Source organism: Bufo gargarizans, chromosome 10, assembly GCF_014858855.1.
Source record: "Bufo gargarizans isolate SCDJY-AF-19 chromosome 10, ASM1485885v1, whole genome shotgun sequence".
NCBI lineage: Eukaryota > Metazoa > Chordata > Amphibia > Anura > Bufonidae > Bufo > Bufo gargarizans.
The window spans coordinates 74,605,130-74,630,545 of NC_058089.1; the positions used below are offsets into that span (position 1 = coordinate 74,605,130).

The following is a 25,416-nucleotide window of genomic DNA, read 5'->3' on the forward strand; positions in this document are numbered from 1 at the left end:
CATGACAAATTCATTTGGAACAAATCAAATTTGTTGGCTAACTTCTACGAACTTGATAAATCGATTTTTTTCAAAACTTCGCTAATCTCTGTTCGTAACGAAATTGATTAGTTCAGAATCGATTTGCTCATCCTCAGTCCAGAATGTTGTGTAAATAGACTTTTTAACCATCAATGTAGTCATGCACTATAGAAACCAATAGGAATTTGAAGAAGGATTTATAAATGCTGGTGTAGAATATTATATGTACGCCACTTTCTTCCCCAGTGCCTTAGAATATTCAGACCTGGTATTATTTACGGACACTTTTTTAAAATTAGGAATATGTTAATAAAACTTGCTGACTTTCTAAAGCAGCACACAGTTTCCTTGATACCTTAATATGGATTGGAAAAAGTGGTACAGATGCAGCCATATTTCAAGGTAGTGTAATTACATTGATAAATCTATCTCTATGTGTAAGTTAGAATGTATATTTTTTCATTTAATTTTACAATTGTTAGATGGAAAAGGATGTTTCTTTCCTTAGAAAAGCAAATGCCAGATAAAAGTCTTAGTTCCAGTAAATAGTAACTATTTTGGTATTAGCAGATGTCAAATTTAGAAATAGCTCATAGTAAGATATAAGTCAGTTGTATGCTAAAGGTTAAGTTAGCACTATTTGTTCACCTTGTCTCAAACAATTTAACCAATCATTAAGCAAATTCATATCTTAAAGCTTGGGGTCCTTTACTATATAAGTTCTTCATGTGAATACAGAAAGTATTGACTATGGCTTTCCCTCTGCTTATCTCCTGTTTGGCTTTCGCCAGTGCAGCTTATGGTAAATTCTATTGCTTTTATTGTACTGTTGCATGCATTTGTATAACTGTTGACAAATACTGTATACATTGATAACATGTTAAATACATTGTTTCAAAAAAAAATTATACAGATGTAGCTGGTGTTAAAGTATTTTCTTGACACGTTAACACACAAGCTAATTTCGCTGACTTAGTTTAACAATGTGCAAAGCTTACTAAAGCTTAAAGGGAATCTGTCAGGAGAAAATGACCTATTGCTTAAATCATGTTTTAAGTTAAACATATTTTAATTTTTTTCATGTCACTATATATATAAAAAAAATGCAAATATCCCTGAAATTTTCACACTTACCGCTAGGTCTAAAATATGCCAAGACTGCATGTCTTTTGAGAGCAGCTACATGAGACATAGACACAATGGACAGGAGCTGGCATTTATGGGAGAGTTTTCTAGGTATGGACTGTGAACTGTGCAGAGGTCAGGAAAGAGCAGATAAGCTTGTGTTATCTATACAGAGGTGTTACTTGTCATTATAATTCTGCCTATGGTGATATAGTGTTCGAGCATCCGATCATAGGTCTGAAGTCGATTTGTTCAAACACTTAATGCTGTCCAGAGACTTTTCTCTGTATATAATTAATCACTTCACATCCAGGCCATTTGCCCCCTTCCTGAGCAGGCCTAATTTTGCTAATCTGACATATTTCACTTTATGTGGTAATAACTTTGGATTGCCTTTACTTATCCAAGCCATTCAGAGATTGTTTTCTCGTGGCACATTGTACTTTATGATAGTCATAAATTTGAGTCAATATATTTTACCTTTATTTATGAAAAGAGCCCAAATTTACAAAACATTTAGAAAAATTAGCAATTTCCAAAATTTCTATTTCTCCGCTATTAAAACAGGATGTCATACCCCATAAAATATTTATTACTTACCATTCTCCATATGTCTACTTTATGTTGTCATCATTTTGGAAATGTCATTTTAAGTTTTTAGGACGTTAGAAGGCTTAGAATTTTGAGCAATTCTTAAAAAAAATTGAGATGTAAATGGACATAATTGTCTTTTTTTTACACCGTTTTTATTAATATTTTTACTTATTATTTTACTTTTTTATTTATTTATTTCAATTTAACACAATAATAGCTTTTTTGAAACCAAAAAATGATGTTTGAATGTGTCCATGTTCTGAGAGCTATAGTTTTTTTCATTTTCTGAGCGATTTTCTTCGGACTGGGTGGATCAAGTGATTTATTTATAGAGCCGACTGTCACGAACGCAGCTATACCAAATATGTCTATTTTTTATTTATTTTTTCAATTTTTTTTAATTCTTTACTTGGGGAATATTTTTTTTACATGTGAAACCTTTTTTTATTTTTTTATTTTAACTCTTTATTTGTTTATTTTTCGTTTTACACTTTTTGTCCTCCATAAGGTCATGCAAGACCTCTGGGGGACATTTTTTCACATTGACATAGTAGCCCCAGTTGCAGAGGAAATACACATACTCAGAGAGGCTGTATATCAGTATACTGCACTGTACAGCCTCAGTGCAGGGCTGATCGAGTTCTGAGAATGACCCGACAGCTCCTGCACTCACCCGACTACGGCGGTCACATGACCGCCGGGCCGGAACAGGAAGCGCATACCAATTCCTGCTCTGTATACACATCGCTCAGTGAGCGCTGTGTATACAGCGATCTAGAAGGCAGGGGCACCTGGGAACTGACCCTGCCTTCTTTAAGGGTTGCCCTGCTGTCACTGACAGCGGGCAACCCGATCTGCAGCTCCACGATTAGCGTGAAACTGTGATCTCTGAATGGACGTTCAGAAATGTCCATTCAGAGATAGAGAACTACCTCCCAGACGTTTATAGTCAACAGGCGGATGGGAGGTGGTTAAAATGTACCTCCGTGGAGGCAAAATTCTTTCAGCTAAATTTGCCTGAGACTTCAGTGAATGAATTTGGTAATCACATCTGCGTCTTTAAAAAACATTTTAAAATAGCAATCCGAAGTCGGGTTTGGTACCGAGGTATCAGCTGGTACCAAACCCGACTTCGGATTCTGAATTTTAAATGTTTTTAAAGATGCAAAAAATTATACTTTGGTGTACAATGTGGGGAGGTGTGTCTAGTCAATACAGAAGTGCCCTACACTTTGTGAATGCTACAGTGACAAGCCCATACTACTTGAATAACATCATTAATCCAGTCATTGTGCCTTTGCATGAACAACAGAGGCCCAATTTTAGCTTCATGGACGACAATGTGCCAGTTTATTGAGGTTGCATCATTAGGGAACGGCTGCTGTGGACTAGGGTACCTCAAATGGAGTGGCCGGCACTTTCCCCAGACCTGAATCCCATTGAAAACCTATGGGATAAGCTGAGTCGCAGTGTAGAGGCTCGTAACTCTGTACCCCAGAACCTTAATTACGTGAGGGCCGCCCTTCAAGAAGAGTAGAATGCCATGCCTCAGCAGACAATAAGTCAACTTGTGAGCAGCATGAGATGTCAGTGTCAAGCTGTAATTGATGCTCAAGGCCGTATGACAAGTTATTGAGACATTGGCATTTTTGTGGAGGTATACCCGTTTGTGGAGGTATACCCGCCACTGTTGTTGACTTTTGTTTCAATAAATTGTTTGAGAAGAAGAAATCACTGTTGCGTGCTTCTACTTAAATTACATACTTTCATGATATAATATTAATGGAGCGTGAACTTTTTATGTTTTCCAAAAATGTCACCCGAAAGCCAAATATCCCTAACTTTTTGTGAGTAGTATATATGCACCTTCACCAAATTTTTGAAATTAGTGCAAAGCATTAATAAATTAGGCGCAAGTGCAATTTGGTTGCGCCTGTTTCAGTAAAGGTATGCCTGGCGTGAGGCTGTGACTGTTTTTGCAAACCTTTAAAAAGTTGCACTGCATAACTATGGCACAAAAGTGATCTACTCTGAAATTCTGTAAACATTTTCACTCCAAATCTATAGGTTTCTCTGGTAGGTGCAATACTCAAAAAGTTGCAAAAAAATTTATAAAATAATGGTTATGATAAAGTCGCCCGATTGCATTTGATATGTCTAATTACTTAGACAGTAAGTTACTTTTAGGCCGAATGCACACGGCTGTGTTTCACAGGCTGGATTCCTGCTAAGAGCAGGAGCGCACAGCGTCATTGCTTGCTATGACGCCGTGCGCTTCATGCTGCCGCCGCAATACAGTAGTACCCTGGTATAGATCCATGGTGTACTGCGGCGGCAGCAGGAAGCGCACGGCATCATAGCAACCAATGACACCGTGCGCTCCTGTTCTCAGCAGGAATCCAGCCCGTGGTTCCACAGACCGCTCATGCCGTGAAACACGGCCGTGTGCATTCAGCCTTAGGCTGGAAACATTGTAAAAAACTACTAAATGAGCATATTTAATTTTATACCATCAAAATATTTGTTCTAACCAGGCTGCGGAATTCCCAGTATCTCCCCTGTTGTCACTGGCTATGCTAGGATAGTCAATGGTGAAGAGGCAGTTCCTGGATCTTGGCCCTGGCAAGTCTCCCTTCAGGTATTTGGTGTTTATTGCAGAATGAGTTGTATTTTTACTGGCATCATTTTAATGTATATATAACTTTATGATTAACTTTTATTAAGTCTTTCGGGGGAATTGAAAAGACTAGCAATTCTGCCACAGTTTGGCATTTTATATTTTGTCGTTCACATGCTGTATAAATTACTAGCAGAATGACACGGCTTCACACGGGTATATTTTGGCTATTTCCTTTCATGTTTGTGTGTAATGTGTGTGGGTAAAAGATATCCACAGTGTTCCCCATAACATTTACCTCCACAGCACCCCACCCCATAACAGTGAAATTCCACAGTGCCCCACCGCCCCAACAGTGACATCTACATTACCCCACCCCATTAACAGTGATCTCCCCTGTACCCTTAACAGTGTCCAAAGTGACCTCCACAGCGGCCTGTCCCCTTAAAAAGTGACTTCCACAGCACCCGCTCCCTTAAAAGGAGACCTCCACATCATCCCTCTCCTCTCCTCCACATCACCCCCCCCCCCCCACAGCACCCCAACCCATAAAAATTTGAAATCCACAGAACTCCGCCCCCTTAACAGTGATCTCCACAGCAGCCTGACCTCTTAACAATGATGTCCCCTGTACTCTGCCCCTTAATAGTAACCTCCACAGTGCCGCCCCCTTAACAGTGACACTCCATAGCAGTCTACCCCTTAACAGTCACCTCCACAGGGCCCCTTCCCCTTAACATTGACCTTCACAGCAGCCCGCTCCCTTAACAGTGACCCCTCCACAGCACCCCACCCCATAAAAATGTAAAATCAGCAGCACTCCGCCCCCTTAACAGTGAAATTCCACAGCGCCCCACCGCCCCAACAGTGACTTACACAGCCCCAACAGTGACCTACACAGCAGCCTGACCTCTTAACAGTGATCTCCTCTGTACCCTGCCCCCTTAACAGTGTCCTCCACAGCGGCCTGACCCCTTAAAAGTGACCTCCACAGCACCCGCGTAAACAGCACTGCGCAAGATTTATCCAGCACACAAGGCCGGCAGGAAAAGATGAACGCTGGCCCTGTTGATCAAGGACGGCAGGGTGTGACATGAGATAGGAGAACGGAGCCCCTAGGAGCAGGAGCAACGCTCCCCCCGCTCCTAGAGGCTAATTTGCATATCATAAAAGTTTAAATTGTGCAGTAAGGGGGCCATCAATAAGCATAAGAATAGTAGAGTTAGGGTCTGCTGACATTAGCACATCGCTAATGTCAGACAGTTTAATAGGGTTAATTCTGGTGACAGAAACCCTTTAGAGGACCTTTCAACGCTCCTGAGATGCCTGTTTAAAAAGCTTCATGCATTCCCCATGTAATAACAATTCTGGAGCATCTGTTCTTATGGCTCTATGTTGTGACAGTACTTTATTATTTCTACTAGAAGTTATGAATTAATTTCTAGCAGTCTGCAGTAAGAGTACAGGGGGGAGGTAACAAGTTGGGGTGTGTACCTGAACATTCTGAAAATGGCAGCACTAATTGGATAGAGTGAGTCTGCACAGGTACACCCCCCCCCCCCAACTTGTTAGCACCCCTCTGTACCCTTACTGCAGACTGCTAGCAATTCATTCATAACTTCTAGTAGAAATAATAAAGGAATGGTACAAGATAGAGAAAATAAGAAAAGATGCTTAATAATTGTTATTACATGGGGAATTTAATATAAGACCTCCACAGCACCCTGTCCACTTAATATAAGACTTCCACTGCACCCTGCACCCTGCACCCTAACAGTGACCTCTAAAAGTGTATAACAAATACATAATTGGGAATATCTTAGGAACGGTACATTCTAGAGAGCTGATAATTTCTCTAAAACCTTCCCGGGCAACTGATGTACCTATGTGCCAAATTTGGTGCAGAGTGGTCCAGTCGTTTGGCCGTGCATAAAGAACAGATAGACAGAAATTAATTTATATATATATATATATATATATATATACTAGCAGAAGGACCTAGCTTGCATGGGTATATTTCATCTATTTCATTTTATGTTTCCGTGTGTCGTAAAAAGATATTGACAGTTTCCTCCATAACAGTGGCCTCTACAGTACCCGCCCCTTTAACAATGACCTTCACAGTGCCCACCCATGTAACATTGACCTCCACAGTGGCCGCCCCTTTAACATTGACCTCCACAGTGCTCGCCCCTTTAACAATGACCTGAACAATGCCCGCCCCTTTAACAGTGCCTGCCCCTTTAACAGTGACTTCCACAGTGCCTGCCCCTTTAACAGAGACTTAACAGAGACCTCCACAGTGCCAACCCTATTAAAAGTGACCTCCACAGTGCCCACCAATTTAACAGTGACTTTTACAGTGACCGCCCCTTTACCAGTGACTGCCTCTTTAACAGTGACTTTCACAGTGACCGCCCCTTTAACAGTGACTTTCACAGTGACCGCCCCTTTAACAGTGACTTTCACAGTGATCGCCCCTTTAACAGTGACTTTCACAGTGACCGCCCCTTTAACAGTGACTTTCACAGTGCCTGCCTCTTTAACAGGGATCTTCATAGCGCCTGCCCCTTTAATAACAGTGACAACAGTGACCTCCACAGTGCCCGCCCCTTTAATAACAGTGACCTTCACTGTGCTCACCCCTTTAAAAACAGTGACCTCCACTGTGCCCGCTCCTTTAAGCAGTAAAAAAAAAAAAATGGCTGGGTTGTTATGAAAACCTGGAGTTAAACTGTGTTTATGGCAGTTGGGATTTGAAGAGAAAGTCTTGCAGACTTGTATTGTCTAATGTGGGAAATTTTTGGGGAATATCTCAGGAACAGTATGTCCTAGAGCGTTGAGACCTCGGTCTAAAACCTTCCCGGACACCTAATGTACCTGTGTGCCAAATTTGGGGAAGATCGGTACAGTCGTTTGGTCGCGCATAAAGAAGGTCTAGACAGACAGAAACTCATTTATATATATATACATATATATATATATGAGACTAGCAGAAGGACCCGTATTTGCACAGGTATATATCATCTATTTCATTTTATGCTTCCGTGTCATAAAAAGATATCAACAGTTTCCCCCATAACAGTGACCTCTACAGTATCCGCCCCTTTAACAATGACCTCCACAGTGCCCGCCCCTTTAATATTGACCTCCACAGTTGCCGCCCCTTTAACATTGATCTCCACAGTGCCCACCCCTTTAACAATGATTTTCACAGTGCCTGCACTTTTAACAGTGCCAGACCCTTTAACAGTTAACTCCACAGTGCCCGCCCCTTTAACAATGATTTTCACAGTGCCTGCACTTTTAACAGTGCCAGACCCTTTAACAGTTAACTCCACAGTGCCAGCCCCTTTAACAGTGACCACCCTTTTAGCATTGACCACCCCTTTAACAGTGACTTTCATAGTGGCCGCCCATTTAACAGTGACTTTCACAGTGCCCGCCCCTTTACCAATGACTTTCACAGTGCCCGTCTCTTTAACAGAGACCTTCAGAGCACCCACCCCTTTAATAACAGTGACCTCCACAGTGCCCACCCCTTTAATAACAGTGACCTCCACAGTGCCCTACCCTTTAATAACAGTGACCTCCACTGTGCCCGTCCCTTTAAAAACAGTGACCGCCACAGTGCCCGCCCCTTTAAGCAGTAAAGAAAAACTGCTGGTTTGTTATCGAAACCTGGAGTAAAACTGTGTTGGGATTTGAAGAGAAAGACTTGCAGGTTTGTATTGGCTAATGTGGGTCTTTTTTGGAAATATCTCGGGAACGGTACGTCCTAGAGAGCTGAGACACGGTCTAAAAACCTGATGTACCTGTGTACCTGTGTGCCAGAAATTCATTTTTATGTACACTGAGTAAAAATATAAATGGAACACTTTCGGTTTTGCTCCCATTTTGCATGAGCTGAACTAAAAAATCTGAAACATTTTCTACATACACAAAAGACCCATTACTCTCAAATATTGTTCAAAAATTTATCTAAATATGTGCTTGTGAGCACTTCTCATTTGCTGAGATAATTCATCCCACCTCACAGGTGTGGCATATCAAGGTGCTGATTAGACAGCATGAATATTGGTGAGCCTTAGGCCCCTTTCACACGGGCGAGTTTTCCGTGCGGGTGCGATGCGTGCGGTGAAGCATTGCACCCGCACTAAATCCTGACCCATTCATTTCTATGGGGCTGTACACATGAGCGGTGATTTTCACGCATCACTTGTGCGTTGAGTGAAAATCGCAGCATGCTCTATATTGTGCGATTTTCACGCGACGCAGGCCCCATAGAAGTGAATGTGGTGAGTGAAAATCGCATAGCATCCGCAAGCAAGCGCGGATGCGGTGCGATTTTCACACATGGTTGCTAGGTGACAGTCTATTCACTGTATTATTTTCCCTTATAACATGGTTATAAGGGAAAATAATAGCATTCTGAATACAGAATGCATAGTACAATAGGGCTGGAGGGGTTAAAAAAAAATAAAAAAAAGTTAACTCACCTTCTCCTCTTGATCGCGTAGTTCCCGGTCTCTTTACTTCTTGAATGAGCTGTGGGCTAAAGGACCTGTGGTGATGTCAGATCACATGCTCCATCACCATGGTGATGGACCATGTGATTGGAGCATGTGATCTGACATTACCACAGGTCATTTGGCCCACAGCTCATTCAAGAAGTAAAGAGACCGGGAACTACGCGATCAAGAGGAGAAGGTGAGTTAACTTTTTTTTTTAACCCCTCCAGCCCTATTATACTATGCATTCTGTATTCAGAATGCTATTATTTTCCCTTATAACCATGTTATAAGGGAAAATAATACAATCTTCAGAACATCAATCCCAAGCCCGAACTTCTGTATAGAAGTTCGGGTTTGGGTACCAAACATGCACGATTTTTCTCACGCGAGTGCAAAACACATGACAAGTCCCACAACGCACCCGCCTCTTATCCGGGCAAAGAAACTGACGCCCGTGTGAAAGAGGCCTTAGACTGCCCACAATAAAAGATTACTCTGAAATGTGCACAGTTTTGCCTTACTGGGGGAGGGTCAGAAAATCTGTCAGTATCTGGTGGGGCCACCATTTGCCTCACGTAGTGCAACACATCTCAGTTGCATAGAGTTGATCAGGTTGTTGATTGTGGCTTGTGGAATGTTGGTCCACTCCTCTTCAATAGCTGTGCAAAGTTGCAGAATATTGGCAGGAACTGGAACACGCTTTCGTATATGTCGATTCAGAGTATCCCAAACATGCTCAATGGGTTACATGTCTCGTGAGTATGCTGGGCATGCAAGAACTGGGATATTTTCAGCTTTTACCTGTTTAGGACATAGGGCGTACCGATACGCCCTAATGTCCCGATCCTTAAGGACACAGGACGTACTGGTACGTCCTATGTATTTCTGATCACCGCCGGCGGCACATTTAATTGCAAACTATTTTTTTTATATTTCAGCATTCAAAAATGCTACATTTTAAAATGGGAGATGAGCCACTTCCAAATATATCTGCCAGCAGTTTAATATCTTCTTACGACTGGCAATATGTACATAAGATAATTTTTCCTACAGTATATTGTTGCTTTATATCTTACAGGACAATACTGGATGGCATTATTGTGGTGGTTCCCTAATTAACAGCAACTGGGTGGTAACAGCAGCTCACTGCACTGTTGGGTAGGTGTATTTGATCTTTCATTAAGTGTTATTTGGGCCTCATGCACATGACCGTATTTTCATTCTGTGTCTGTTAAGTTTTTTTTGCAGACTGTTTAAGGAACCAGTCTTTTTAATGGGTCTGCAAAAAAAACGGAAGGTACTCCGTGCGCATGTCCGTATTTCCGTTCCACAAAAAAATAGAACATGTCCTATTATTGTCCACATTACAGACAAGGATAGGACTGTTCTATCAGGTGCCAGCTGTTCCGTTCCGTAAAATACGGAATGCACACGAATGTCATCTGTATTTTTTTTTGCGGACCACAAAATACATACGGTCGTGTGCATGCGGCCTTAAATGGAGCCTTTTGGCAGCTTTTATTCCTAAAAACTGCTGACTGAAGATGATGAGGGGAGCAGTTTAATATGTGATTATGCTTCTTTCATTACTGACGAGGAGAATCTTGGTACAATGATCACAAGTTTTATGAAGGTGGTCCCTTTTTACAGGGTTGACCGTGGAAAAAGAAATTAATAATACTAATAATACTACAGTGCAGCACAAAAATACCGCCCCAACAGAACCAAATATCACAATGTTGCACAAAATACTGCCACCCCTGCCACAGTATTTAACTGTATCTCCATCCTGAGGACGGTAATACAGTTGAGTTCAGGAGGGCTTGGGCGGCCCACTGGGCATCGGCCCACTGGGAAATTTCCCTGTAGGGTCTATGGCCAATCTACCCCTGCCTTTATATGTCACCATGTCCCAAACACTACACAGTTCAATCTAGTGAATTATAGACTGGTGTATAAAATGTTAGTCTTAGTAAATTAGCCTCATAATGTTTTTTTTTTATTAGATGTCTTTTCCTATAGACATTTGTACAGAAAAAAAAATACTGAAAAGACATATGTCAAAAATTTAGAACACAATAAATTTTAAAAAATTATGAAATTCAGGGTGTTTTGGACAGGCCCACAAAACTGCAGCAAAAAATGTGTGAAGGGAGCCTTTGGGTGGTTTCGCACACATTGGGTTTCCAGTTTTAGATGCAGCTTTTTTTTTAGCCAAAGCAATAAGTAGATTGAAAGAGAATGGAATATAAAGGAAAGATTTATATGCCTTCTTCCTGTTAGATCCACATCTGTTTTTGGCTCAAAAATTGCATTAAAAACAGCAGTGGTCATTTTTTTGAAACCCCTATGTGTGAAACCACTGTTTGGGTTTCTGTAATGATATCAGAATTTGACACATTTGTTATGTGACGTATGTTGCTGTTATTTGCAGTTTAAGCGACCGTGTTGTTCTTGGAGAACATGACAGAAGTTCCTCTGTTGAACCAATCCAGTCCCTGGCCGTATCACAAGTGAGTTTACATTTTAATTTTGTTAATCAATTTATATTTTACAGACCTGACAAAGACTCAGGCTGTAACAGTCAGTCACAGTAGTAATCCTTACACTAATACTCCCTATGTCCGGGCAGTGATAGCAGGGCACACCCCTTCTTCCCTCGGAGCACACTCTAATGTTTGTGAATCTTGTCAAATGGTAGTTGGTGTGCCCTAGGTGTAATAAGTGTTGTATGGGGGCAAGGCAGGAGCTGTAGGAGTAGTTGGAAATGGTCCTGGAGTCAGTGTCATTGCAATTTAGGACAAGTCCCAAACTAGGGGACTACACCTGTCTGGGATTCAAATTGATGAATAAGTTCTCCCCATGTGCCAGGGGATGTAGTCGACATAAGAATCAAAAACCCAAACACTTTGCTGGTTAAAGGCAACGCCCATAGAGTCAATTTTATTAGTTGTACATTGTGGATCTAACCACCCCTCCTTTAGCCATCAATTTTAATATGTCCAATCACAAGTAGTTATTAAAGCAAACAATCAGAATCATATTGGTATGGAAAAATACATGTATACACACACATACATGACTCATATCTGCAAAAATCCCCTGTATATATTTATGCAAGAAGTTCCATATTTGCAGTGTCTGTCTAACTTCCTTTAGAAGAATCAAGTGACTATATTTCTCAATCATAGATGTTATATCAAAGACGTTTAAGCAAAAAACCCAGATATTTGACAATTAGGTACAATTAGCACCATTCATGTTCATCAACCACTTAATTTCTTTCACATTATCCTCCTCTTGAACATAATTTGCTAATTGTCTTGTCCCAAGAGAGTTTCCTCATTGACTACATTTAGTTTAAACCAGGGCCTATAGGCCATTCATCAACTGAGGTGTACCCTTCAGGACCTTATATCCCCAATGCAGATCTTAGATCTGTTCTGCCCTGGGGAGGCGAAGGAGACACAAGTGTTTTCCTCATCTTGAGGACAGCCTGCTAAGGTATCCGAGAGAGTCATGAAATCTATCATGTCAGTGTAATTCAGTAGATTTCAGAACTCTCAGGGTTACATGGCATTATAAATCAGTTTAATACCTGTGATCCTGTCAGAGGAGCAGAGATCAGAATAGGACCACTCCCTGACACACACCGCATGTGTCTGGCCTTAGGGTGCTACCTCACTGCATTTTTGCTGCCATCTTTAGCTTGTAAAAAAGGCCATGAAATTTGGTGTGTGTTTGCTCACACCGAGTAAAACGTTCATGCATAACAAAAACGTCACCTTGTCGGCAGTTCTGCCTCCAGCAGTCAAAATGCAGGCTTTAGGTGGCCTTCTCTCCCAACACACAGATCTCAGCTTTTTAGCCCAGCACAGAGCTCAGTTCCCACACCAGCGATTGCCAGAGCTCCTCTGTCAGAGAGAGGTAAGCACTCCCAGATGACACTGCCGGCTGGGTTTATTATAGGACAGTCAAGACCCGGCCTGGAACATGGCTAGTAGTCACCCACCCAGCACTTTGACTACTCCCAGTGAGAGCCATACCGGATCAGCTATACAGCCATACTAAAATAGCAAAGTGTCAATCAGCATTACCTGCCGCTGACACCTGAAAATACCGGCTTTTACTTCACCGAGGCCAGGAACCTCTGTGACAAATACCTTTCGTCAATGACGGATCCTTGCGCCTTCCTACAATATCAACAATTATATTTCAATTATATATATATATATATATATATATATTGCTACTCAAAAACAACACTATATCTAAAAAAAACTGTGCAATACTATCATTATGGTGGTTTAAACAATTAGTACATAACTTTTAAATAAATGTTTTCTTTTTAAGGTTTTTACGCACCCAAATTGGGATTCCAACGCCATCAATAATGACATTTCCTTGATAAAACTAGCCACTCCAGCTGTTATTGGCTCAACTGTATCCCCAGTGTGCTTAGCTAATCCTGGTGAAGTGTATGATGATGGCCGCATCTGTGTTACAAGTGGATGGGGAAAGACAAGATGGTTTGGTGAGCAAAGGATTTTGAACATTTAAAATGCATTATGCTTGTTAACAATAACACTAGAGATGAGCACATTTCTGTAAATTTGATTTAGGTTCAATTCGACCAATTTGACTCTCTGATTCGATTTGAACCAGATTCACCTACAGTTCTGATTCTCCTGAATCCAATTTTTTCAAAGCATCTATAGAATCTATTTACTCATATATAATGCTGCCACTAAGAGTTACATTGGCAAATATTCTTACATTGGCCAGTTTCACAGACAGTATTTTTATGTATTTTTGGTGGTTTGTTATGTTTGTCTCCAAACATGCAAGGAAAGAATATAATCAAAGCACTATAAAAAAAACTTAGAATTTTCTATTTTTTATAATAGATTTTTTTCTTTGTAGTAGAGTTAACACTCATGCTTTATGAGATGTGTTATCTAAACTAAATGCGTTAAGCAAACACCTTCAATTAGTTTTCAATGGCTTTTGCTTTAGGATTACACGATGAGTTAAGAAATTTGAGTTGAGTTTGAGTGTTAACCCTGCTACATCTCTATAACTCTTTAAATGTGTTTATTCTGCAGTTTTTAAGATTGATAGAGAAGCCTATGGTAAAAATGCTAGAAAATAATGCTTTTCCTAGTACATGCTGTGTTTTTAAAAACAGTCAAATGTAACACAAAAGGGTCTTTAAGAATGCTTTGCATGCAGGGTTTTTCATAATGCATTATGGACTTAAAAGTAACATATGTATGCATACAAAAATATCCTTAAAATGTTATGTGTGACACTGCATACGGCAAGAATCACACACTCACACTGGCATAAATGACACAGTAAATGAAAAAAGATCATTATAAAACTTAATGTGATTGAGCTGAGATTGACAAAGTGTAACCTAATTATTTGGGCATTTGGTCATTGATCCCACAACCAAGGTGACACACCCTTTATTTTTGGTTCTGCAACAAGGTATACGTAGAGGCAGGGTCACATTAATACTAAATGGCTTTCCGCCTTTCTGCAAAACAGGCTGCCACTCTGGCATGGTAATGGTCTTACAGATGTTAAATATTCTTCTGTGGTACAGTCCAAGATTTTTCAACTTGGACCCATAGTTCAGCCAAGATGGTTGTTGGCTGCTGTGCATGGGAGATCCGTCACTCCATCCAGTCCTCAACATTCTCAGCGGTGGAGAGATCTGGTGATGGAGTTGGCCAGGGGAGCTGCTGGATACCCTGAAGTTACAGTTATGTAGAGTGGATAGAGTGTGGGTCAGCATTATCTTGTGTCATGATCAGTGTGGGAGGAGGGGGGACTCCACACGGAACACAGGAGGGAAGGGGAACAATAATTGGGCCTGGAAACTAGGGAAGAAACAGGTCATCCCCTGGACAACACTAATCTGGGCCCTGACTACCTATCAATATGAATAGACCTTGAAGGTAAAAATATTCATAAGCAGTATACCTGGGCCCTGATTTCCCTATAAGGCCCAGGAATAAGTATAGGACCAGGGACAAACCATTCCTCCACAGATGTACGAATGAAAGTCTCTTTCTCAGGCCCAGATACAGGGAATATAACAAATACAAACAAACACAACACTTAACTTCTGTAGAGATGGAAGAACAGGAACACCAGAGAGGATCTCACACCAGCTCTGCCAAACCCAAATGAAGCTATCAACCGCATAGTCAGAAGGGTCGGTGGGACTATAAAGGGTAGAACCACTGAGCAACAGCTGAGAAAAGGGAAGTGGTCAATAACCCTATCAACACTGAATCAAGCGAAATCAAGGAGGCAGTTAGCGTCCTCCACGCTCAGCCAATCTCCTTAATTTCCTGACATCATTCACCTGAGGGACCGTGACATCTTGTTGGAACATCACATCTCCTGAGTCAAAAAGACAGTAGGACTGGTTCCACAATGCCTTGGACATACCGAACATTGGTGAATATTCCCTCCCCGAGTACTAGATGGGAACAGACATGGTAGATAATGCCACGCCATGACATCTGGTGTTGGTGCTGTGTGTCTCCACATTATGCATGATGGCAGTAGCTCTTCCCGGACCTCCTGTGAACTCTGATGCGGCCATCAGTGGCAAAAAGTAGTGTTCATTAATAAAAGCAGATTCTGACTAATGATGGCCGCATCAGGGTTTGCAAGACTATGTCATACATAGTGTGCAAACACAAAGGACTAATATCAGGTGTTACAGTGTGGGGTGTCACAGTGTAGTTATCATGGCTGTTCCCATCTGGTATTCATTGACTAGCCTTTGGTATCTCAATGACATCGTGGAACCAGTCCTATTGCCTATGGTGACTCAGGAGATGTGGTTTTCCAATGCATTACTACATAACATGCACTTTCGGGTATCCAGCAGCTCCTCCGGCGAGCTCGATCTTCAGATCTCTCCCCGATTGAGAATGTCTGGGACTGTAGGAAATTACAAATCTCCCATGTATAGCAGTCAACAACCATCTTGGTTCAACTGTGGGTCCAAGTTGAAAGAGTTTGGAATGACATAGCACACAAGGATATCGGGCATCTGTATGACCATTACCATACCAGAGTGGCAGCCAGTTTTCAAAGCATGGGGAGATGCCATGCAGTATTAATGTGACCCTGCCTCAACGTATACCTTGCTGCAGAACCCACAATGAAGGCTGCACCACCTTGATTATGTGATCATTCACCAAGCACCACTAGCAGTCATCTCAATCACTTTAAGTTTTCCAAGTGTTCTTTTTTTATTTTCCACTTGTGTACATACTGTATATTTTTATTATGTTTAAGAAGTGTTGTGTGGTAATGGTAACACAAAACCTGCACTGCTGGCCATTTGAAGGGGCTTTTCCAAGACTTAAGCTTATATTATACTGCCAGATAATCTTGCAGATTATGGCTAGCAAGCATTTGTATGAGTGCTTGCTAGCAATGATCTGGCAGTGTAATACTACTGCTGATTACCCTATGAATGAGAAAACACTCTAATCACGATCTGCTGCCGGCAAACAGTGATTCAGTACGGAAACGAGCGATGGGATTAGCAATTGCTCATTTCCATACTGAGGAAAAGATCGCTAGTCTTCTCTACTAATAAGCAGGCAATTGTCAGGAAGGAACACTTTTTTACAATCGCCTTGAAGATCTGCGCACTAATATAAGCCTTACCTTCTCATGACCTATTCTTATAATGGGTCATTAAAATAAAATGTGTCTGACCAGGGTAGTTTAACACACTGGTGGGCTCAGTGCAAAAGTTTCATGAGTGAGCCCTGTGAACATTGTTCATTATCTTACAAAATGTACACATTTAATATTAACATTATAAGAACAATTCTATTTAGAGACATTTTTGAGACATATTAATGAGAAATGTTTGCACTCATATATCCAGGGCTATATTTACAGCTCATGCTGCTCTAGGCCCCAAGGCTGTGTAGGGAACATCAGGGTATAATATTATTATTATTATTATTTTATTTATTTTTAGTGTTCGCAAAAAACAGCAATTCTGCTAGTAGTGATGATTGGGCTATGTTTTTACATACCTCCCAACTTTGAAAAAGGACAAAAAGGTAGAATGTTTGCAGCATGTGTATCGTGCTGCAGTAAAAAAAAATGACACTAAGCCATGCCTCTACCTACCGAATACCTATCTATACACACCCAATCCCACCTAGTCCGCTTACTGCACCCACACAGTAGAATGCCCCCTTAATGTCTCCACACAATAGTTATTTCCCCTTTGTGTTCCCTACACAGCAGAATGCCCACTTTGTGCCTGTTTGAAAAGTGAAGCCTGTACTGAATAAAATGTCACCTAGCCCCATTCCTCCAGTGTGAATGTTAGTGAAAAAAAATTGTTTTTAACATTTTTTTATGATTATATTCACGGCAGTGATGAAAATGTTGCCGTTAAAATAGATGATTTTCATTGGCTTTTTAAATATAAATCCCAACTCCTATAGTATACATAGTGGCCCCAGCATCAATAATGTCCAGCACAGTGTCCCCCAGCATTAATAATGTTCCCCATAGTGGCCCTCAGCATTTTTTGCGACTGTCAAAAAGAAAAGATCTCATCCACTTGCATGTGAGGGGACACTGACTGGAGGTAGTAGGACCTTGCACTCCCAGCACTGTGACATCATCACGCTGCAAAGAGGAGCTAGTGTCCCCCCTTGCAAGTGGGTCAGGTGAGTATTTTTTTAACCCTTAAAAGGCAATTTTTTCTCTAGTGTACCTGTTTTTAACAGCAGCCAGATGCGTGCACACCTGTACAATCAGGCATTAAAATGGACATTAAAGGAGTTTTCCAGGCTTTTACTATTGATGACCTATTCTCAGGATAGGTTGTCAATATCAGATCTGCAGGGGTCCAACACCCGTCAATCAGCTGTACGAGGAGACTGCGCACACACCTCCGCCTCCCGTATCTCCTCCTGTTCACGACTGCTGTCTATCTCAAAGACCATAAACAGTAGCAGCGGACAGGAAGAGAGAGAAAGGAGACGGCATGTGCGCACTCATACAGCTGATCGGCGGGGGGTGCCGGGTGTTGGACCCCCGCCGATCTGATATCGATGACCTATCCTGAAGAAAATAGGACTTCTTATATTTTGACAGCTGCTATTAACTGGCCATTAAAAAAACTGCAATGTAAATAGCCCTATAGACTTTAATTGGCTGTGAATGTAGCCTTACTATTTTTCCTTTGGTACTATGGTACATTGGGGAAATGTATGTGTCTGTATAGCAGAAGAAAGTCACACATATAGTTATGCTCTACTGATAGCAGTCTGGGGATTAAGGGCTGTATTAGACAAGTAGATTAAATACCGATGATGATTGAGGATCGAATAGTTAGCGACTATACATTACACAGAGCAATGGTTGCTGTAGTAATCAGTACTTCGATCATTATAAACTCGCCTACAACACAACACCACACCTACTGTTTGATTTTCTAATGAGTGGGTGATAACAAGAGGATCAAATGATTTTGTGATTTGGAAACTATTACACACTACGAAGATCACACTTTTGCAAACGATATTACAATTTTTCATTCGATTCTCACAGCGTCTAACACAGGCTTTACACTTTCCTGAGCAGGGATGTCCATGATAACCTTTTGGTGCAGGGTCAGATCTCATAAAGACAATGTATGAGACTGTCCAAGGAGAATAGTAAATCACTGTATGTGGCTTGTGGGGACTCACACTGGTGGACAGGATTAGCGGACGCAGTATAGAAGCAACAAGTTCTTTGGATCAAACAGTTCAGTCTTTTATTCACATGTTAGGCAAGTGACAAAACAAACAAAAAGTCACCTTGTGGTGTTGGTAGTAATTCACACGATGCAGCAATTCTGCCTCAAAGAGTCCTTGCTGATAGCAGCACCAACCTGTTTTCACGCCAAACAGGTAGCAAGCCTTCATCCAGAAGCAAGGCTCCCAGATCCCAACACAGAGACTAAGCTTCTGAGCCCAGCTGCCTAGTTAAGGACAGCCAGGTGCTGCCAAAACCCAGATCAGCACTTAAACTCCGGTCCAGTAATTGACCTCACCTGGCTGAAAACCAGCGCAGCCGCAGATGTTGGGAGGGAAATACCTGCCTTCCCAGACAAAACCCCTCGCTGTGTCACAGGCTGTAAACCTGACAGCTATCAGTATGAACAGCACTGGCATAGTAATGTAACTTGTGATGCTGCTGCTGTGAGGTCCAGCTGCCAAGGGGTTTGCCCGATGGTTACAGAAAGTGCCCTTGGGTCTGACTCCCGGTTCCTCTACCAGTCAGCTGTTTTGTTAGCTGCCTTGCTGAATCCAGAAGAATACAACTCCATCCATTCTGTAGTGGTTGTGCATGGTTACTGCACTGCTGCTCTTATTCATTTGAAGGTCATCAATAGGTAACTCCTGGAAAACTTCTTTAAAGCAGAAGTTAACGTTTTCAGATTTCTGTATGCTAGGAAAGAGTTTCTTATATCACACCAACTAATCTTTTCTTATCACACCCACTCACTAAAGATTCCAGCATGGATGTGACACACGTTTACATGTATACACAGCAAATATGAAATGGGTGAACATAGGATCACAGTAGGAGCTAGTCTTTGAATCACCACAAAGTCTTTATTTATTTTTTTTATCACCAGGTTAGACTATAAAAATCCCCATGAATCCAACATTTTTATTAAGATACCCTTTTAATGTTAAATCAATGCTTAAAACGTAAATTGATGCATGTTTTATAAATGCTCATATTTCATTTATTGATCAAACAAAACATAAATTGTTTACATACTGATTTCTTTATTTTTGAACAGCCCTTTCCACCCCTAGCAAATTGCAGCAGACAGCCTTGCCTGTGTTGTCTAATGAACAATGTAAGACCTACTGGGGTACTAACATCAGTGATGTCATGGTCTGCGCTGGAGCTGCTGGGTCATCTTCCTGCATGGTTTGTATTATCAGATGGATTTATCCTTTTTAAGCTATGGCGATGAGGATGGGAAACACACATTCACAGTCCTGTACAACACACAGAATATTTTTTTTAAAAAATACTACAATTTCTCTTTAAATGGTACTGGAGGTCAAAAGGGTCTTGTAAAAAGAAACAAGATTGATTTGAAAATATTTCTAAAAGGGGTTTCCATTCTCATGATATCTTTAATCTATCTTCAGGATAGATCATCAATATCCAATTGGTGTGGGTCCAACTCCCCTCATTACCCAGTAGCTATACCGTGCAGCTTTCAGGTCTGGAACAAGCATTTTTAATGCAGCTGGATGCACAGGAAGCAGGATACTGGACACCCACCAATTTGATATGCATGACCAACCCTGAGGCTAGGTCATCAATGTCCAGAGACTGAACTACCCTGATAAATGAAGAATGTGTACATTGTTAAAACATTATTATTTATTATTATTAAAGCACCATTCATTCCATAGCGCTGTACATATGGGAAGAGGTATACATACATAATACAGGCAATTGCACTAATCATAAACAAGACAAGTTACAAACTGGTACAGACGGAGAGAGTAACATACATGAGCGCAAAGACAGCTTAAGGACACATTTTCCACCAATGGTAGCGTTTTGTCTTAAATGTGTGATATTAAAGGGGCTTTGCTGGTGTTCTATATTGATTTCCTATCCTCAGGATAAGTAATATATACATGATTGGTAGGCATCCGACTCCCAAGACACCTGTGGATTAACTATTTGAATCTTCTTATGCCAGACCATGTTCATTGGTCATATGGCCTAGTTACAGCTCAGTCCTATTCAAGTGAATGGGCCTGGGCTGCAATACCAAGCACTGCCACTATAAAATGGATTGTGCTATGCTTGGTATGCTGTGAAAAGGCTGCAGCACTAACCACAGAACCTTGATCTCTCCAAACAGAGGATAGGTGAAGATGTCCGTTGTTGAACCTCCACCAATCACATATTGATGACTAATCCTTAGGATAGGTCATCAATATAGGAGTCCTCGAAAATCCCTACAGTTTATCTCTGTAAGAGATATCCAATGGATAGAACTTGTGATGTGAGAACCCCAGTAAAACAATGAAACTGTTGCATTACATTCAGACATGCAGCAATATACATGAGTCTCCCTTTTTTCGCCCAAAATAAATATATCATAAAAAATATCATCTTAAACAAGGCATTTATTATTCACAAAACCTGCATTTCTTACACTATAAATGTGCGGGTGCGTTGCGAGAACACCCGCAATTTTTTCGCGCAAGTGCAAAACATTGTAATGCGTTTTGCACTCGTGTGAGAAAAATCATGCATGTTTGGTACCCAAACCTGAACTTCTTCACAGAAGTTCGGGTCTGGGATCAGTGTTCTGTAGATTGTATTATTTTCCCTTATAACATGCATAGTAAAATAGCGCTGGAGGGGTTAAAAAAAATAAAAAAAATTTAACTCACCTTAGTCCACTTGATCACGCAGCCCGGCATCTCTTCTGTCTCCTTTGCTGTCTTTCCAAAATAGTGTAAAACACTAAATATTAACAGCCTAGTAATGTGAAGAGTCCAACAATGTCTCGGCCATACTAACTACATCTATATGTTCCTCTAGAACCATAGCCTCCAGCTCCCCTATAAAGCTAGCTAGACATCTGGCATTTGTAAAAATACATTTTAAATTACTATTACCTATAAAGTGAATATCTGGGATTTTTGGGGTACCTTGGTTGATGTTTGTATGTAATAGGTCCATGTTATCAGAAGCTCTATTTTTGTCACAGTCCCTCCCATGACAGAGGTGAGAAGATCGGAGAGACTGGCGGCACGTGAGGGTATCTGACAGTCTCTCTGTTTTCTCCTTTCAGTGTTGTGTTTGGTAATGACCGCACCTCTTGTCTGGTGCAGCTGATGGTCATTACTGAGGCTATTTAGTTCTGACTCACACTGCTTGCCTTGCGGTTGATATTTCCTGCTGGAGTTGGTTGAGCTGGTGTGTTGTTACTTTGGATCTCCTGCTCCTCTATTGTGCTTTAAGCTAAGTGCATTTTGTCTTGCATTTTGTTGTTCACTTGTGTGTGTGTTGTTGTCTAGGCCTCAGGGAGATGCTGGTTTCTTCATCTGGGGAGGAACCAGTAGTCTTATTCCCTGCCACCATTCCTAGGGACTTACAGGGTCTTCAGGGCCTAGGTTACGGTGTGTGAGTATTTCCACCTTCAGGGTCTACTCATACTGGCAGGAGTCCGGTAGAGGTCTAGGGATTCCTGGGAGGTCACCATCCCTGTCCCTTAGCTTGGAGGCCTAGACTCCAGTCCACGTCTTCTGTGTGTCATTTGGTGCTATCCCCTCCCCATTACCCATGACAATTTTTCATTGATGTACGGTTCTGCTAAGTCTTCTCCATACTTTCCTCACTAACCCCAGCCCCAACTAAATCCCCACTTCTCCCTCCTATATCTCACTCTCTATCTACACGATCTACCTCCTTATTAGTATGACCACCCTCCCTCACCCCAGATCCTAGTTTAAAAGCTCCTCCAGTCATCTAACCATTCTTTCCCCCAGAGCAGCTGCACCCTCCCCATTAAGGTGCAACCCGTCCCTACTGTAGAGCCTGTAGCTGACAGAGAAGTCGGCCCAGTTCTCCATGAACCCAAACCCTTCCTTCCTGCACCAGCTTTTGAGCCACTTATTTAACTCCCTAAGTTGCTGTCATCTCTCTAGTGATGCTCGTGGCACCGGTACTGTTTCTGAAAAGGAGATCCTGGACTTGAGCTTCTTTCCTAGTCGTCTAAAATAATTTTTAAGGACCTTCTATCCCCCCCTGACTTTGTCATTGCTGCCAATGTGTACCATTACCACCAGATGTTCCCTAGACCCACCTAGCAATCTTTCAATCCGATCCACAATATGCCGAACCCGAGCACCTGGAAGACTACACACTGTTCGGCATTCACGGTCTTGGTGACAGATGACCCTGTCCGCCTAATAATAGAGTCCCCCAACACCAGGCATCTGTCTAACCTTTGCTGAACTCCTTTTCTCATCCTTCATGCAGTGGTCATTTTCGTGATTGCTAGGAGAAATGCCCTGCTGCAAGGTTGCTGGCCCTGGGCTTTCATCCATAATATGAGCAAAACAGGCATATTTACTAGAGTGTTCCAGCTCAAGACTAGCCTCCCTAGTATTTTTACCCTTTCTTCCTACATTTACCCAACTACTGACCCCATAGTCCTGATCTTGCCCTCCTCCACCCACCTCCATTTTACTGACCCCAGTCAGTGGCTGCACAGTGAGGTCTAAACCTCTCTCCAGGTATGCAATGCCACTAAGTATTGCAAGCTGCCTAATTAGATAGATCTGGGCTTCCAAATATGCAACAGGCTTGCATCTAGTGCAAATGTATTCACCCTCAAATGTCTCTTCAAGGCATGCATGCATTGCCCAAGACATACACTTGGGTAGCATTGTCCATGGAGCACATGTTTAAATGGAGATGAACAGTAAAGAAAGAAAACAATATATATGAGTTTAGATTTAGACCCCTGTAATTGGATAACTTGCTAGAATCAAGCTAACAACACACAAGGAAAAGCTATCAAACCTTAGTTTCTTGCGCCTTGTCTTAAACTCTGGTTCTTTAAACTCCACTTATTCAGAAGCCCACTTAGTACAGCAAGCCCAGCCAAAAGATTGATTTTAAAAAGTTTGTGGTTGCAATTTGCAATTGCATTTGTTTATTCACTTTCACACTCCCATATGTGCAGTTTGCAATCTGCTGTTTCATATCTTTTTCATTTGTTGCCTTCCCAGTACTGCATCTGCGGAAATCTACTGAGTTCTGCAGTTCCCAGGAGCTGCTGTCTTCACTAGCTCTCATTTATTATGATAGGTTTTTCACTATACTGCTTTTTCCTGCAGCCCATGAGGGATCTACTCTCTACTGTGCTGACAGACACATATGCATGCTGAGGAGTTTGTGGCTCACCCCTTCCTTTACTCTGCATAGTATGCAATGGGTGCTACCCTATTTCATCTAATAATGCATCTTACTGTATGTAATTCACATTCCATCTGATCTGAAGGCTGTCACATGCGTGCTCTACTCAATATCTATACTCTGAAATAGAACAGCCTAACAGCCTATGTGCTCTGCTCTTCCTGAGACCTCTGATGATACTTTTTGCTCCTTATTCATACTCTAATCTTCTAGGAACCTTCTCATCTTTCATGCTGGTATCTCCAACAATAGGCTACTGTGAGTGGAGAGAGGAATAAAATAGAGGCAGCTGGCATAGCCAGGGCAGTGTGCTGTCTGATCTATCTCAAAAGCAGCACAGCTAGCAATGTTTAGGAGTTGCATAGAATCTACAGCAGCAAACATTCATTTGGCATTGGAATGAAAACTATTTACAAAGTTCCTTAATTTAGAATTTAGGAAGCAAATGAAAAAATCTGTACAAAAATGTCCATAGCCTTTAACCTCTTCTTGATGCAGCAATTTTCAGTTTTTGCGTTTTCGTTTTTTTCTCCCTGTCTTTCTGGAGCCATAACTTTTTTATTTTTCATTTACATAACCATATGAGGGCTACAAGTTACAGTTTCTAATGGCACCATGTAATATTGCATAGAATGTAGTAGGAAGCTGGAACAAATTCCAAATGGGGTGGAATTGGACAAAAAAAAAAACTAAACACAATTCCATCATAGTTTTATGGGTTTTGTTTTGACAGTGTTCACTATGCGATAAAACAGAATTGAGCTCTTCACTCTCCAGGTCTATATGATCACATTCATTAGTTACATGGCCTAGGCACAGCTCAGCCCTATTAAAGTGAACAGGGCTGAGCTGCAATACTATGCAATGTACGTCAAGGGGCTTGGTTTGCTGAGAAAAGGCTGCAGTGCTATTGCGAGGGCTGCTGCCTTCTCAAACAGCTGATCGGCTGGGGTCCCAGGTGTCAGAACCCCACCAATAAGATACTTATGACCTATCCCGGAAAAAACCTTCAATGGAGTTGTACATTACTGCTGCCAATAAATCAGTGCCTGGCTTTTGCAGGTACGGCACTTGACCTTTGAGCCTATTGATTGGCTAGTGGTGTTGACATGTGGGTACTTGGCATGTGTGTGTGTTTTAGTTTTTTTTTTACTCTCATCCCTGTCCAGCTCCCTTTTTTTTAGGGGCCGAACCACCCATTTAAGTTGAGGATGAAAGTTTAAAGAGATTAAAAATATTTCTGTAAAAATGTATTCCTTCACATAAATGTGAAGTGATTGTTATATTTCAATAATGGAATCCTTACCAAAAGCAACAAATCAATGTTATACAAAATTTTTTTTCCAAATACAGGGTGATTCTGGTGGACCCCTTGTGTGCCAAAGAAATGGTGCTTGGACCCTGGTTGGTATTGTATCTTGGGGAAGCAGTACATGCTCAACATCTTCTCCAGGGGTCTATGCCCGTGTGACTGAGCTCCGTAACTGGGTGGACCAGATTGTTGCCTCCAATTAA

The 25,416-nt window shown here is 41.4% G+C and overlaps 1 protein-coding gene across 1 annotated transcript; it reads left to right on the forward strand.

Annotated features, from left to right (window-relative positions):
* The first annotated feature begins 771 nt into the window (after positions 1-771).
* On the forward strand, positions 772-25,416 carry LOC122920933 (chymotrypsin B-like). Its single transcript, XM_044270771.1, has 7 exons — positions 772-823; positions 4,275-4,378; positions 9,950-10,029; positions 11,306-11,384; positions 13,225-13,405; positions 19,736-19,869; positions 25,255-25,416. The coding sequence occupies exons 1-7, from the start codon at positions 772-774 to the stop codon at positions 25,414-25,416; spliced, it is 792 nt and encodes a 263-aa protein (XP_044126706.1).